The 17055-nt window shown below is 39.1% G+C and overlaps 1 protein-coding gene across 1 annotated transcript; it reads left to right on the forward strand.

Moving 5' to 3' along the window:
• Positions 1–1331: 1331 nt before the first annotated feature.
• On the forward strand, positions 1332–16250 carry jhy (junctional cadherin complex regulator). Its single transcript, XM_058411260.1, is given in 11 exon segments — positions 1332–1368; positions 1371–1409; positions 1412–1535; positions 1802–2107; positions 4247–4862; positions 8441–8545; positions 9417–9820; positions 9978–10257; positions 12443–12529; positions 13000–13134; positions 14908–16250. Coding segments are annotated over 11 exon segments (2379 nt in total). The 3' UTR covers positions 15154–16250.
• Positions 16251–17055: the final 805 nt, after the last annotated feature.

The following is a 17055-nucleotide window of genomic DNA, read 5'->3' on the forward strand; positions in this document are numbered from 1 at the left end:
TGCTTTGGCTAAATAACATTAAGAAATCAGTATTTGGTGGAATAACCCCGATCTGCATGTGTTTTGGCTCCATGCTCTCCACCAGTTTCTCACATTGCTGTTAGGGAACTTTATACCACCCTTTTTGCAAAAAAGCAAACATCCATCCATCTTCCTCTTGATGACATTCCAGAGGTTTTCAATAGGGTTCAAATCTGGAGATCGATCTGTCTATCTATCTATCGACTGACCCAGCCATCATACCCACCCACCCATCCATCAACTAGTTCTATGGATTTTTTAAAATGTTTACTCAATTTCTCTCTTCAAAATATTACTTGAATATTTAATTTTTAGTTGGCCCAAACTTCACTCCAACTTTAAAAAGATTATATTACTTGAATTTGTGCTTGGTCCAGTCATTAGCCACTCTGAATGTTGAAAATAATCCTTTGTTTAACATTTTAAAAACACATTTGCACTTATATTGACTTAATATATGTCTTCTTAACTGACCCCACCCCCAAAAGTTGCCCACCTGGGATATCTGTCTGCCCACCCTTCTATGGTCCGCAACAACCGGGCCTGACGTGGAGGTCTGTGCGACCCTTGAAGGACCATCACTGATCCACCACCAAACCTGTAATCTTGGATGATGTTGCAGGCAGCATAATGTTCCCCACAGCATGTCCAGATGTGCTCAGTGTGAACCTGCTCTCATGAACAGAGCAGGGTGCCAGTAGAGGACCTGCCAATGGAGCCGCACAGTGCTGAGCTTTAAGCACAGGTCCCAGTAGAGGTTGTTGGGCCCTCATGTTACCCTCATGGAATCTGTTTCTGAAAATTTTGCTTAGAAACATGCACACCATTCGCCTGTTGGAGTATATTTTGTAGGTCTCTAGCAGTGCTCCTCCTGTTTCTCCTGGCTCAAACAAGCTGATACAGGTCCTGCTGCTGGGTTGCCCTGCTGTGGCCCTGTCCAGCTTCCCTAGTGTAACGGCCATTTTCCCAGTACCTTCTCCATGTGCTTGAAGCTGTGCTGGGAGAAACACCAATCCTTGTAACGACACATCTACGGAGAAGCTGGACAACCTGTGCAATGTTATTGGGCTTCAGGCACTGTCAAATGCTACAAGTAGTGACAAGGACCCTAAGAAAACTAGAGACAAGTCAGTCAGGAAGGATAAGGAGAGAGCAATTGTATTAGGCCACCACCTTGCGGTTGCCTCTCCAGTGCACCGATGGTCACTTTCATTTGCTGGGTAGATTGATAACCATGAAGATTAATAGACTTATTGTTATACTCTGATGATTAAAGTGCTCTCTTAATTTTTTGGGCAGTGTATTTGTAAATGTCTTGATTAGTAAATATCAATCAGTATATCGATTTCAATTACGGGCTATATTGTTTAGATTCATGACAGAAAATCCCATTTAAGTCAAATGTGTGTCAATACCGAGTCACCCAATTCATAATGCGCATGTGCAAGATATCTGCGCGTCTGTGTCACCAGGGCAACGGTTACAAGCAAAGTGGGTGAGAATTCTTTAAGACGGCTTGCTGTGTTTACGTTTCTCATTAGCTCTTAGGTATTGCTATCGAGATTTAAAATAAATTTGTAACAGAAATTGGTTTGTAGATTAGAACAAAAGTGTGTGTCTCGATTAGCTGACTAACGTTATAAAATACTAAATGCAAATTATACTCGCTAGGTAGCTAACTAGGCAATTTAGCTAGTTGACTAAATCATTGGCTAGCACGTCATTAGTTTGTGTAGTTTGCTGAACGCTGTCTCAATATATCTTCCGCACTGAATAACAGAGACACATTTTTATACAGGTCTAATGGTGATAAGAAGAGAAACATGAAATCTGCTCAGGAACATGCCGGTAGACCAAGCGATGAAGATGTACCCCATGATCTTTGGGACTCTTTAGAATCAGACACTGAGAGTTTGGTGCAGGAAAAAGCTTACCAGAGAGAGCTTCAGAAACGCATACTGAACGGTGTTGGAGAAAGCAGTTACTCTTATAATGACAACATCGAGAGATCGGAGTATGAAGAGGGCTGTGACCCACAACCTGCTGTCACTGAAACATGTGAAGACCAAAACACCAAGTATTCAAGGTATCCAACTAATCTAAAGGACCCTGCCACTGTTATTTATTATAGCCATATGTATGACATATAACGAATTATGATTCGATCAACTAACACCCTATTTTGGACCCTAAATGAATCTGTTATAAGCTTATTGACCTTAATTGAGTGCTATATGGAAGCCTAGGAAGCTCAAACTCCAAAAAGCCCCTGAATGGATTTTGTCTGCTTCTGTTTTCTCAGTCTTATTAACACTCCCTTTGTTTTACATTATGAGAAAATGTGAAAGGGTTAATGACAACAGTGGACAGCCTTAATCCTAAATATTCATGTCATTATCTGAAATTCTCCATCAACATGAATGCCCTGTTGAGTATAATACACTTTACTGTACCGTCATTAGTGGATGTGAGTAATTAGGCTCTCTGAAACAGCCTAGATCATTCCTGAAACGATGAAACCTTTTTATTGAAGAGCGGCCTGGGAAACATAATGGAAATGATTAACAGCTTGTATTCACTTGCCTAATAGGTAATGGCAGTCTTTGAAAATGATGTTAGAGTACATGCGTTCTAATTCATTTGAAAGACCTCTAATTTTGGCACTTTCCATATAACTACCCTCATTTAAAGGAAATGAGATTTTTATTCTGCAGAAGGTTATCACAATAAGGCCTCATTCTGAAGTCCATTAAAAAAAAGCAGATGCTTTGTTGTGCATTAAATAGGAGGCCTTTGTGTGCAACAGAAGCACAGATGCTGGAATCTGAAGTGTTCATTGCAGCATCTGTCTCGACTCCTCTAGCTTCAGCTTAAACAGAATGCGCATATTTAAAAAAAAAAAAAATTAATTTATTCAATCATCTTCAGTAATCACTTTATTCTGCTCAGGGTTGCAGAGGGTCTGCAGAACACTGGGCACAAGTGGAAATACCCCGGAGATATGGGATGCCAGTCTATTGCAGGCCATCATGCACATAGTTTGAATTTGATAACATATATTATGGAACTTCTGCCATTATTTACACTGTAAATATTTTTATATTCTCAAATGACATAATTAACATATTCCTGAACAGATATAGTATGATTGAAAATTCAAGTCTACTGCCAAGTAGGATGTTTTTATTTTTCTATTATTAAATTCGTTTAATGGATCCAAAGCTAATACAAATGATTACTTAGACAATCATTCATGACCAACCATTAAATGACAACAAAATTAGACAAAAAAAACTAAGTTAGCTATTTCCTATAGCTAAACACCATTTGTTTTATTTGTTATATGTTTTTACCTAACACAGTGCTCATTTCTGTATCTTACCTGATAATGAATATTAGTCCATCCCAACCATGTCATTACCATTCTGTTGAGGGTTTAAACAAATTTGTACCTTTTGCATTTGTAACTGTTGAATATGCATATAAATATAAGCTTTTGGTAGTACCTTACGTATTTAACCTTATTTTCTACCCACTTCCTCATTCAAACACCACATTGACATTGTATGACACTCTATTTGTTGTGGTTGGAGATTCCTGTGTTTGGGAAGTAGGAACCTGTATCAAGCAAGGAGCAGTGTTTCAGATTTTTTTTTGTAACTCAAAAAGCTTTGAGTGGGTTTTCGTATGTTAAGGAGCCTCCACAGCTGTGAGCCCACACTGCATTCTCAAACTCATTTCATCGAGTCATTACTGAGTCATTCGCTGCCCCTTGCCCTCGTTGGCTGAAGAGCCGTACGCCTCGCCAGCGCTGTATTTGGCATCATGAGACGTGAAGAGCATCTTGTAGCATTCAGAGCTGTGCAACAAAGAGGCACTCCTCTAATTATTTTAATGAGATCTTTTCATCCGGTGATGCAAGGAGCACATTAGGTAGCAATTTCAACCTATTTTATACCCTTGAATCTGCCATTTCCAAAACTATAGCGCAATTGTAGGCTCTAGACCCTTAGTGTTTAGGGGCTAAGCTGGGGGGAAACACAAGGATGAGGCAAAAGAAATGAGAAGCGTATCTTGTAGGATGTGCCAGGCCTTTTCACTCATCTTTGCATAATTGTTTCAGCCTGCGCTAATGGTTCTTGGGCTACTAGTCTCTTGACCTGGATTTAAGTTACATATGATGTCTCTTTAATTATTCTAAACAGTGCTTCTCCAAAATTTTCAGACAGATGTCACCTTGGGATGAGTATGCTGACTTGCGCTATGATCCAAACTGGAGAAAGAAGCTGGCAGGGACTGAGTTTCTCCAGACAGACTTCTTGTTTGACCCCAATGAGGATCCTGCAGATGCTCTGAGACACACAGGACATCTGTCTCCAAGGGGAAGTCATGAATATTTAATAGTCCATAGTCCTGTTTCACCAGAGATAGATGTTGTTCACCCCAAACCTCTACAGTCCTCCTTTCACCTACATCCACCAGAAGAACAAGACACAGTACTGTCAGTACCCCAACACTCATCTGCATCCATAGAAAGAATGCCACCTTCAGATTCAGTTAAACCCATGAATTTTAAGCCCAGAATTAACCACCAGCAAGGTGATGCTGGAATTCAGAGGCAGCATGATAGAGAGAAGCAAAGCATTGCTCAGGAGCAAAATAGAGACAACCTTGATGCAGTAGCTGTGCAGAGGAAACGCACCCAAAAAGTCAGACCACCCATGCTGAAAGAAGACATAATAGAGCGCAATAAAGCCACTCTGGGTATGAACAGTCATAAACAAGGGTCATATCGGAAGGTATATGAGCAAAGAGGAGGAAAATCTGATGATTCAAATCAGGTAAATGATAACTTTATTGCTAACTTAATATGATTCTATTTATAATTGAGTTTGTATTGGTAGCAGCCATTTTGACTGGTCATTTGAATTGAATGGGTTTAATACACGCATTTATGGGCCAATAAATAATGGAATAATGGAAAGTTCAGGATTAAATAAAACTCTCTGAGGCCTAATAAATACATTTTCTAATACTCTGTTACATTTGAATAATGCGCCTATTGTTTATTGTTTGTGTGTTGTAGTGTCTATGAAGTTTATTTTACAGTTTACAGACTGACAAACTGTTTATGTGTTGTATGTATTCTCTCAGTGAACCACTAGGGGATGCAGTAACACAGCATTTCTCAGCCAGCCTCTATCTGTTTTCTTTCTATGTTTCCATTCTGGTCCGAAAGACCACAAATAGGATTACTTAAATCCCATTTCACTGCCTTTTCTATCCTAATGCTCTGCATATTAGTATACATATAACAAGGCTGTCATGGGTTGGGCTTCCTCGCCAGTAGGTGGATCAGTGACTTTAAGTCATCTTACATGTGAATGAGTGTGTAAATGGTGCGGATGGTGTCCCAAATTCCATCTGGATGCCTTCTCTGCGCCCAGTGCTTCATGAATATACTAATATAGCCAATATTCTAAATATACAGGATGGAGCTGATTTTTAGAATTGAATTGAAGATGAATGATGAATAATAAGTTTGTAAAGACTCATTTTGTGCTGCTACAAAAAGGTGAACATGTATGAGTGCACATACAGTATATCTATTCAAATAATTCTGTATTTTCACTCTAGTTTCGGACACTGTGCATGCAAAACAGTAGCCCATAATATCTACTCATTAATAGCATTGCAATGTTTTTATACATTTTTGGAGAGATGTTTTGATTCACAAACACCCATTTTTTTAAAATCCATTGTAAGCAGAAGTCTACATTGTTTCCTCGGAACAAGTGTGCCATGTTTGATATGACCTGACCTGTATCGTTGTTTTTTTTTTCTTTTCTGAATTTACAAGTGACCTCGCTATTGTCGTGGTCCCACTGTGAAAGGAAATAAGCAGCCTAATCTAGCTATAGCTCAGAAATTAATTTGGCAGACACTGGGAGCAGAAAAGGGAATAGGAAGCATGTCTGGCTATGTAGTGCCTATTATGAGTTGATCTGCACAACAGTAGCTATTAAGAACATCAGAGAGGCATGGTTACCAATAGGCTCTTAGCTGTCAGTGCACCTGGCCCTGCCGTGTAATTGGCAGCCTCGGCCTGTCTGTGGGCTGCACTACATGAGGATTTGCAACATTTTAGGCCTTTCCTGGCCCATCTGAGCCCATACCCACCTTAATCTCTCATGTCAGCTGCATTAGCATAGTGAAGAGCTGTTAGCATTGTGACATGGTAAACAGAGCGAAGGTTTTCCTCCCTAAACGCTTTGCTGATTGTACTTCCACAGTCCCAAGTCTTACAGGTAAGCTCTACACTATGGAAAGAGGTTATGATGATCTAAAACTACTTTATTTATCTTATCATCCAAACCTATAATAAAGATTGACCTGCACAATAAAGACTGACCTGCACAGTATAAAATGACTCTAGATTTGCCGTTTCTTTCCGATGGCAAAGCCTGGATTTTGTTTGTTTATGTTATTTGTCTTTTTATGATGTGAAAGAAAGATCACAAGATCCGACCCTGCAGATTTGTCATGCGCCCATCTCTCCTATCATATATTCTGATATTTGCCCTTGACTGTGCTTTTTATTTATTTCCTTTTTTCTTCAAAGGAAGATAAAGGCTCCTATTAAATCACATCAGTTTCCGCTTCATTATCTGGCCTCAGCTGCATATGTTTTTGGTTCATTTTTGAAAGCCACAGTTTTCTGTTTAATGGGCTTCTTACTGCTGACAATTAGCCATGTTATTAAACGTACACAATCTCATAATGTGCCAACTTTGTGTTGGCGAGTAGCAGAGCAAAGCCCGAGGCCGCTCAGAGGCTCCTTTGATAAAGACAGAAGTAGCAGAGCAATCTTCTGCCATTGCACTCAGCCAGAGTCCCTCGTCATCTCCCAGACCCTCACTTCAAAGCCAGGAACATAATGTACAATCTCTTAATAGCTCTAGACTGTGGCTCCACGGCTCTCTGCCACTGTACACCCTGCCTCAGTGTAAACACCTAATCAAGATTGCCTGGGCGGCCACAATAGCAACCAAATGCAATTCAAGAACTGCAAGCCTTTGAAGTCCTCATTGCAAAAGCTGTGTTTCTCAGTCTTGAGGAAAATGGCAAGCTCAGATCGCCTGACTTTGTTGTTGCCTCATCTTTCACCAAGAGGCAATTATGGACCCCCAATTTAACAGAATAGATATTACACAGCTTATGAAGCTCAAAATGCAATTTTGTTTGATCATTTTCTCAATTTGATTGAGATTATTAAAATGGTGGACAAAAGGCAGTGGCAGTAGCTCGGGCAGAGGCTGTGGCCTGCTGCCTCGGAGAGACCACGAAGTGCAGGTCTGTGATGTCTGCCATTCATTCACACACACACACACACACACACACATACACACCTGTTACTGCACAATGGCTGTATCGCATAGTATATACACTATATAAAATGAAACAAACAAAAAATCCTGCTTAATCTGTGATTGGTATAATGTTATCATTAACACCTACTTTCAGACCAAATCATCATTATAAAGATCATCATATTAAAAGAAACTGACTGATATTTATGGAATTGCGTTATTATCTTTGCAGACATTTCAGAGCTGTTAGAAACAGCTTGTGAATTGCCTGTTCAAACACTGCTCTTGTAAATGGTGGCTCTTATGTGCAGTGTTGGGATTCAGCTCTTTGCATTCCTGGCCTTTCAGTGAACAGATAAGTCAGCATGGCTGCCTGTTTATTGATGGATATGTTACAACTCAATCCACTCACTGCAGCATGCTTCTTTTTCGACCTTCCTCTATTTGCGCTTTCAGAATTAGCCACATTCATTCGGGGACTCTTCAAGCCGTCAATAGCATCGATCAGGCCGGATTGTCCTCAGAAGCCAAAGTGACTCCAAGTTTACTAAATGATTTTCATTACAGTATTAGCAGCAAATATGCTCTCGTTGAATGGGTGCATTAAAAAATGAAGAGAGTGAATTGATGTAATTATCCTCAAACTGTTCTGAAAGGACTGTGGCAAAGGGGATCAATAGATTTCCAAAACGTGCCAGAGACACATATGAGGGAATTGTGTTCAAGCAGTTTAGTAGCTTAGACAGTTTAGAGTAAAATAGAGCTTATGGCTTTATTAAAGGATGTTCAATACAATTTTGTTGACATGTAAATAACCTTTCTAGAGTAGTAATTTGTTTTTATTAAGTGCATTTTTTAACGTTGATATAAATCAAATTTAAAAAAAAATTACAAATGATGTTTAATGGGCTTTGCAATCTGTAATCCTGGGCATCTCTAGCTAGCATCATTTGGAATAGATTTATCATTTATTGTTTTTCCCCATTTTCTTTGATTTCTGTCTCCTTTTTCTCTCTTTCTGTTATTTCCTCTTTTTCCTTCCTTTCTAGCCCCTACTGTCAGCTGAGGACACTGCAAGCACTGCCAACCCAGGAAGCCCAGACAATGCCCTCAACCAAGAGCAGATGTGGATACAAAATGCTCAAAAACTAAAGGTAGGGCCCTTTACTCCTGTTCACTTTATTGATTTCATCCAACTCTCTTTCTCTCTCATTCCTCCTGTCTCCCTCTGTGGATATATGTAGGGTTGCTTGGCACAATCCATTGCCCTAATGCATAACTGTCAGCAAGGGCTTCCTCTCAAGATGAAAATGTCTGCACAGTGGGCGCACTGTCACCTGGGATTTCATTTTCCCTGTGATGGACGCAATTTCTGATAGAGTTGTTCAGGTACAATGGAGCCTCTGAAACGTCTTGAAAAGGAGCCCGTGCTGCAGAGAGAGGGGGAATGGAGAAGCATCATTATTTTGAGCACTTGAGCGGTCCCCCTAATGCTGGCAGGCAGAGGAGAGTAAATATTTTCCCATTAGAATGGTGAAAGCTGGTGTTGGCTAAATCAGAGGCATTACATGCTGCGACACAGCCCCAGACCTCACCGAATAATGTGTGGCAGAACGCTGTGCATTGCCTGGCCTACAGCACAAAATCGTCATCTGTATGCCCTGCTCCTCCTCAGGCTATGACAATAGCCACAAAGCTGCTGTTTTATAAAGAAATGTTTCAATACAAAAGGTTGGAAGGTTTCAGCTCCAGTCCTCAAAACATTTTAATTAGCCTCCATGTCATGCGGACTCTTATTCTCATAGCTTCTGTTTGAAATAAATATACTCAGCATCCTGATCATATTTGCTGTAATGATTTTTATTCATGTTAACAATGAGTTCTTTAGGGAAAGCAAGGTAATAATCCCTTCAAGTGCACTGTATCAAGCCTGGTGTATCAGAACACAAGCAAACTAATAACCGGTGTATGCTTCAGTTTGAGTTTGAATGTAAAATTGCATTTTCTTAATCTGTACCCAATTAGATGCACAACCGACGTAAGCACCTGGATCGAGCCAAGCTTCACAGCCAACAAAGCAAATCCAAAGGTCACCCGATCCAACTAGTGAAGAAACAGCACTCACAGACTCTCTCTGTGAGTCTCAGCCCACCTTACTCTGGCAGTAGCTCACATTCTTCTTTCTTATCAGCTCCAACTGTCAACCAGAACATCAACCTCAACACCTCAGCTACACTTGCTGAACCTTTTATTGACCATAAGACACAGAAGAACCTCTACCCATTTCCTCCTTCACCACACTGGAGGACCAGGAATGATGAGTTTAACTCATGCTTCAAAGGGCCTAGTTGTACTTCATGCCCTCCTGTTCCTCCTGGTGGTACATTGGACCATGAGAGCACACAACTGACTAATAAGAACAACATCAGGTCAGTTTTCAGTCCTGTTTACATAGACTAATTCTTATATAGTTGTATAGCATCGAAATGACAGCCAATTTCTTTTATCTGCCTTATTTAGTGAGTTAAACTACATTGCCTCCTGTACCGAACAACAATGTTTATCTCTCTCTCTATCTTTTTTAAGGATTTCTCCAACACAACCATCATTTCATAAAAGCTTTACCTCGAATGCCCCTCAGCTTTCGCATTATGGGGAGGAAAGTAGTGATTCTGCTCATGCACTCCAAACTTTCACTGGTGCCTATCCAGTGCTTCCTCCAATAGGTGCCTCTAACACTGCTGACACTGAGCTATGTGGTGGCAGACCAGAGGAAGCTACAAATCCTTTATACAGGAGCAGCTCAGAGGGATACCTGCCACAGCTAGAGAAGCAAAAACAAATAAATGCAAAAACAACTTATAAGGTGTGTGGGTGTGAAATGGGATGGGGCAGGGATTTATTTTTACTTTAGTTAAAGTTTGGGATATCATTGAGAACACCATTAATAAGCTATGTGTATATTTTAGCAATTTATGAAGACTTAATTAGTTGTATAAATACATTCAGGAGATCGCTGATGTTTCACTAGTTTTGAGTCCAGAAAATTGAAATTGGGCAAATGCAACAAGACTAAAAGTCCAGGAGTGGACTGACCAGCTCCATTCCATCATACATGGGTGGAATCAAACCTAAAGTCCAGGTGGTGGTGTCACTGCAGTGTGTTTCAGGCTGGATAATTGAGTTTCTTGATCTGTGTTGTAGACTGTTTTGAGAATTATGGGTAGAGTTAAGGGTTAGGGATTATGGTATAACTATATAACTACATAACTGGATCAGGTCCAGTTACACCAACTGGACTGGGTTCTGTAGCGTTGACTCCTATTTGACCATACTTACTGAGTCAAAAGCATGGCACTGCTGTCTACCCTGTCAATCAGTATGATAGTAGGCATTCATGGGGCAAAGTGGCAGCTAGTGTTCAGCTACCCAGTATCACGGAACAAGTAACAGTGTGAAAAAGATACAAATGCTGACTTCACGTGTTTTGAAAGAAATCGCTTGTTAGCCCTCTCTAGAATTTGCTGTTAGCTATAGTTGGATGGGGAAAAACAGGTTAAATTTGGAGAAACAGGTTAAAAAGGAAAAGAATAGATTCATGACTATTTTGAGATGCAAAAAATTGGCTCATCTCCAGACAAACTGTGTAATTGTGAATCTATTTATGGGAGTGTTTCTAATGGAGTGTCTTTTGTTTCATATCCATTGCTTTGTAATCACCCAGTTCTGCTCTACATATAATTTGCTACCTTTATAATTGTAAAATCAGACTGCTGATGATAAGACCAAATACACCAGATCTGTCCTAATTGCTTAATGCATTAGATTGGAAATGGTGTGAAAGTTGGCATAGCAGCCCTAGCATGGTGTAAAATCCTCCTTCTCCCCCATGATAGAGGTAATGAGTATTATGTCTGTGTGTATATCTGTAGGTTAATTGTACAACTAATTGAAGATGCTGTTAATTGCATTGACATGATATTATGAGGAGCGGTAACCGTAATGATGCTAAACTGAATTCAAGGACGATGTGATTATGTGCCATGTGTCATGCTGGGGTGCTGGGATGCTCATTTGCATTTAACCACAGCCTCTTTGTCCTGTGGCAGCGTGAGGTCTGCAGGTGTGGCCTGCTGAAAATCAGATCTGCCTTCCTAAACAAGCACAGTTAGCTAGAGCTGGTACTCACAAGCATAGAAAGCATGAAGGATCTAGAGCTGTGTTTTACTTCTAAGGAAAACACTGCATAGGTACAGGTTTCCATTTCCAAGTATGACATCAGGAAACTAGAGCAATTTTTTCCACATAGACAAGAAAACAACCAAGATTACCAACCCAGAGACACAGTAACCTAGCTATATTTTAAGGCAACTGGAGGAATTGGCATGTGGATATTTATATAAGGACAAAACTAGTTAGCTGGAGTAGCTATTTTCACCCAGATGCTTCTAAAATAATAAAATTAATATTGTTAGCCAAACAAACAGCTCAGTGGTAGACACACAAAGCACCAGCGAGGGGTCATTATGTCACGCAACACATCCACTTGATGTCGTCTTAGAATTAAGTCGTCTTTATGCCATAAAACAGATTGCCTCTTCTCTTTACCACAACCAAGGTTGCCATCATGTCTCATAGGATTATGGGATAAATTTGTAAAACAGGGGGAAGAGATCAGTGGAGAAAGTAAGCATCCTGCAGTGTCCATGACCAATGGTTGATCCGAGACAGGCCCTAGAGCCTGAAGGAGCCGGCTTGATCTGGCCAGATTAGCTCTTTTTTCTTTGGAAGAGCTTGTGGATTGCTGCTCGAGTGCATCTTAGACATCCATAAAGGATTAACTGCTTACTCTTTCAATATGAAAGAACTTCACTTTCTACTTCTGTTCTTCTGGGAATGGTTACATAGATATTTTTTAGTACAATAGTACAAGATTAGCATTGTATTAATGCAACATATTGCTCAAATCTGTGATAGCTTTTAGATCTATCTGGCTTCGTAAAATACTTTCTTATGTATATTGACAATTCTCACCTGTTCTCTCCATTTAGGCTTACACGGTGAAGGACTATAAGAGCTTAAATCTGAACGTGAAGCTGGGAGGTCTCGGACCATCCAACGCTGTTGCTGTGGATGTGGTAAGAGCCGTAATATCATAACATCTTCCCATCAGGAAGATATGTAATTACATGGGTCTAATTAAACCGTGCATTCGCTGTTTCTTCATGTTGGTTTAACAGCTATTTTCATCTTTGAAATGGTTGTCCTTCTACTCATGAATGTGGCATCACTGCAAACAGAACAGAAAGGAATTTACAAACCTAATGAGTGTAGGCCTAGGAGTGGGGCATTTTCCTGTTTTTCTTTTGTCACCAATAGTAAAACCTTCAATGAATCTGTTTTTCAGGGTTTCGGTAGGGCAGACAGTGATTTGTGTTTGACACAGGTTCCAGGGAGATGATGAGATTTGTTTAGTTTTGTTTGCTGCTGTGAAGTGGCCACCAAGAGAGACACACAATGGGGTAGAGGGGCCTTAAGGGAGAAAACGGCTTAGGTAATTAAACCTCCCTTTTGTAATTTGCTGCTCTCTCTCTCTTTCCGCCGTCAGGCTGAGAAAATTAGACAACAGAAGCTGTATTCAAATGTGGTCCATGAGCAGAACAAGAAGATAAGTAGGATTCCCTGTCTGCTAACCAGGAACCCAGTGGGCATGGACAACAAGAACATCAGTTCCAGGAACAAGGTGAAGCAAGCCTGAAAACACAACACCAGTTATCACGTAGCCATTAGTGTGGAACAGCCTATGCCTAAGGAGTTCAGTGGTTTATCTCTTCATAACAGCTCACAGTTCTTCTATTCTTTGAATAAATACGTTTAATTTTTTTTTTTTTCTCAAAATTATTCTCATGCTTGTTCTATATTGTGATGCCTATTCTGTATGTCCTTACCATGAATGATGGTAGTATTATGTAATAATAATCATACCAGAGTGCTCTCAATTCTGATTAGTCACAAAGTGCTTATTAATTATCTTTATACCACAGTGTGTTTTGGTCTGATTGGTCAGACACACCTGCATTATTTTCCTATAACAGCACAGCATGTAACATGTTCCATAGGTTCATATTAATGCACTTCTTCTAATTTGTTTCTATAGCAACAGCTTATTCACAGAATAGAGAAAGAGTGGTATTAGTGAGCGAATGACTGTTTATCAGAACCATAATGTAGATGAGATCAGGAACTTATCTCTCAGACATTCCACAACATTAAAAACCATTAAAATGTGCATTCATTAATAGATAAACATTGCAAATCGTTGTGGTATAAGCAAAACAACGCACTCCCAGTGGTGCTGTAATTCGAAAATAATGCACTTTATGTATGTACGCTATTTTATTATAACTGCACGGTTTGTTATGTGTTATTCCTTACAGCAGAACAGCTCAGAACTGAGCCAGATGTAATTTCGATAATATTAATGCACTCATTCTAATACATTAATAGTATTCATTCTAATACATTAATAGTTCTACAGCAACAGCTTATAAATTCAGTGAATTTATAAGCTGTTCCACATAATCCCACCTAATAATAAACAGATTCAATAAAAACAGATTGTTATATAAGAAAAAATAACTATAATTGATATGATAAGGTGATTAAGGAGACTCTTATTTAACATTCATGGAATGAGTCTCAAGTGATGCTGGTGAGGGACAACCTGTTTATAGTTGCTATAGCTTATGTGATGGCACTTCTTTCATGACGTTCCACAACTTTAAATGGAACTATAATTGGTTAAAAAGTATGATTGTCCATTATTAATGGATTTATAATTGTAATTATTGGTGTGGTATAAGAAAAATAAAACACTTCTGTATTAGCTATTACGATAATGATTATCGGTAATGATAATTGTTTCAAATCAGTGCATATCACATCATCGTGTAGTTCCTATAATTATGTAATTATATAATAATATAAATGTATTTTCCTATAATAGAATCCACATCCAAATTTTACTCTACTTGCAAAGTTGATGAAGGTGTTAATTCAGTTCCCAAGAGTTCCTAGTTCCTCAAGAGCTTTTGGTTGCTGTTGTAGAAAGGGATCATCATTTACATTATTTACTGTCCAGTGTCACAGAAATGAGGATGAGGTTCCCTTCTGAGCCTGGTTCCTCTCAAGGTTTCTTCCTCATATCATCTCAGAGAGTTTTTCCTCGCCATCACCTCAGGCTTCTCATTAGGGATAAATAATAACTTAACTTTAAACATTCTAATCTTTTTTTCTATGTTTCTATACGTCTATAAAGCTGCTTTGAGACAATGTCCATTGTTAAAAGTGCTACACAAATAAACTGAATTGAAATTTAGTTCACGCTGTAAGAGTTCATTTAATAGACAATATCTATAAGGTGTTTATTTCACACAATACTTGCTGACTTTTCATTAAAACGTCTACCTAGAATAATGTATTACATTTTCACTGTTGAATCTTTGTCTCTTGCCAGGCCCTAGAGTACTCCAAATCCATCCCAAAACCAAAAGCATCTCAGCAGCAGAAGGAGACACCCAAAGACAAATCTGAGAGTGAGAGAGTGTTCGAGCACACTGCTTATCACCGGTTAGGAGCGGATCACACCCAGCTATCTACTTTAGAGATGCTGAGGAAACGGCATGAGCAGGAGAAACAGATTGTGTCCCGCTTTACAAATGTCCATGGCAGGTCATCTGCACCCTCTTTCAGCAGCCACTAAACAAGTAGCCCACTGCACTAAACTGTAGAAGCATAAAAGCAGCTTGTTTAATAAATGTCTATTATGCGCAATGACTATTAAGATTATTGCCCAGCTTAAAAATTTCATTTCTGAGCAATGAAGAAAAGAAAACACACACAAAAAAATGTAACAAATATGAAAGACATCTTTAAAAGACACAAATAAGTGTATAATTGCTTATTGCTCATTTTCTGCTTCAGTGTACTTATTCAGAAAGTAGAGTGCTAGTAAAAAAATAAATAAAAATTAAAACATATTTAAAAAAGCAGCACATGAGAGAAGGAAATTCTCTTTTATTACTTCCTGTGTTCATTATAATAACTAACCAAAAGAAAAGGGGAAAAAGAAAAAGCTTGTTTAATAAATCTATCAGAAAGACATGTTGTCTACTATGTCTGTTTTTAATATTTTTATATGAATACATTGTAATGTATTGCATTTTGTGTTCCTTTTAATGTCACAAAATATATTGTGTGCATTTCTGTGTAGCTAAATATGTTGTGAAACACCTGCCGTAGTTCATAGGAATATTTACTAGGTAAAAATAATACATGTATTTATTTATTCTACAATAAAAGGTGTAACAGGGCATACTATTTATCTGTTTTTCCATAACATCATGCATTTTGCGTCAATTATGTTCAATTATTTTATAAACACACCTGGCTGCACTGATCCCACCACTCTGCTGATTTTTCAGTCACTTCCTGCCCATTAGTCTGATCATTCCTACTTTACCCATTTCCTTTTCTCTAACTGAGAAAAAAAGAGGGTCAAAAAAAGAAGGCACTTTGAAGCCTCCTCTGATTAGAGCCCGTAAACTTGTTTTCTATATTTTGAAAGTGATAATTCCCTCCCCCTTAAAACAATCTCGAGCACCTACCCCTTTAATGGAAGCCTTAGATCGTTATCAAAGAGCTATTTGCTCGCATGTAATATTTTAATTAGATTACAGCCTCTATTTAACCCATCATGTCCGCTTTGATGCTGCGTTGTTTGCGGCGTCAAGCCTCCGTGCGCGAGCCTCATAAACGCACAGCCTTTTGAATTAATGAGACTTTCCCGACCGACTCTCTTTACGTTGCGCGCGAGCTCTCTTTTTCTCTCTCGCTCTCACACACGCACTCTCTTTCGTGCCATAGAAATCGGTTAATTGAAGGAGTCTCTCTCTCTCTCTCTCTCTCTCTCTCTCTCTCATGAAGGAGGTTGCATTAGCATCCCCCTCTTTTTTTGGTCCCAGGCTTTGATGTGCGCGCGGCGCTGCGGCCTTTGCAAATGAGCTGATGAGGCCGCCATTAGAGAGAGCGGCGCTCTAATCGAACGCTTAATCTTTTAATTGATCACCTTCCGCACGGCCTGTTTGCGCAGACAGCTTTTACAAATTTCTTTCTTTCTGTATAGAATCCAAACGGCATTTCGAATTGTTTTTCCAAGGGCGAAATAGTGCACATATAACCACATCCTCATTAAAGCCTTGAAATGAGCGCGAGCTTCTGTCGTGTTGCATTTACCTTAATTTATGGGTTGGCAACAAACAAGGCTTTATTTTTTTATTTTTATTTTAAAATCTGATTTGATTGATTGATATATTTTCTGGAGACGTGCGTATAGCTGACATTTTCCATAATGAGTCAATGCACTAATTAGATATATTCTGGGGTTATATATATTCTTGTGTAGAGTAGTGTACACATCTTTACAAGGGGGTTATGCACGATGACTATTAGGATTATTGCCCAGCTTAACAATTTCATTTCTGAGTAATGAAGAAAACAAAAAAAAAAAATGTAACAAACAACAAAAAGACATCTTTAAAAGACACAAATAATTGTGCATAATTGCTTATTGTTCAATTGCTGCTTTAGTGTACTTATTCTGTAA

Source organism: Hemibagrus wyckioides, linkage group LG16 (assembly GCF_019097595.1).
Source record: "Hemibagrus wyckioides isolate EC202008001 linkage group LG16, SWU_Hwy_1.0, whole genome shotgun sequence".
NCBI classification, from domain to species: domain Eukaryota; kingdom Metazoa; phylum Chordata; class Actinopteri; order Siluriformes; family Bagridae; genus Hemibagrus; species Hemibagrus wyckioides.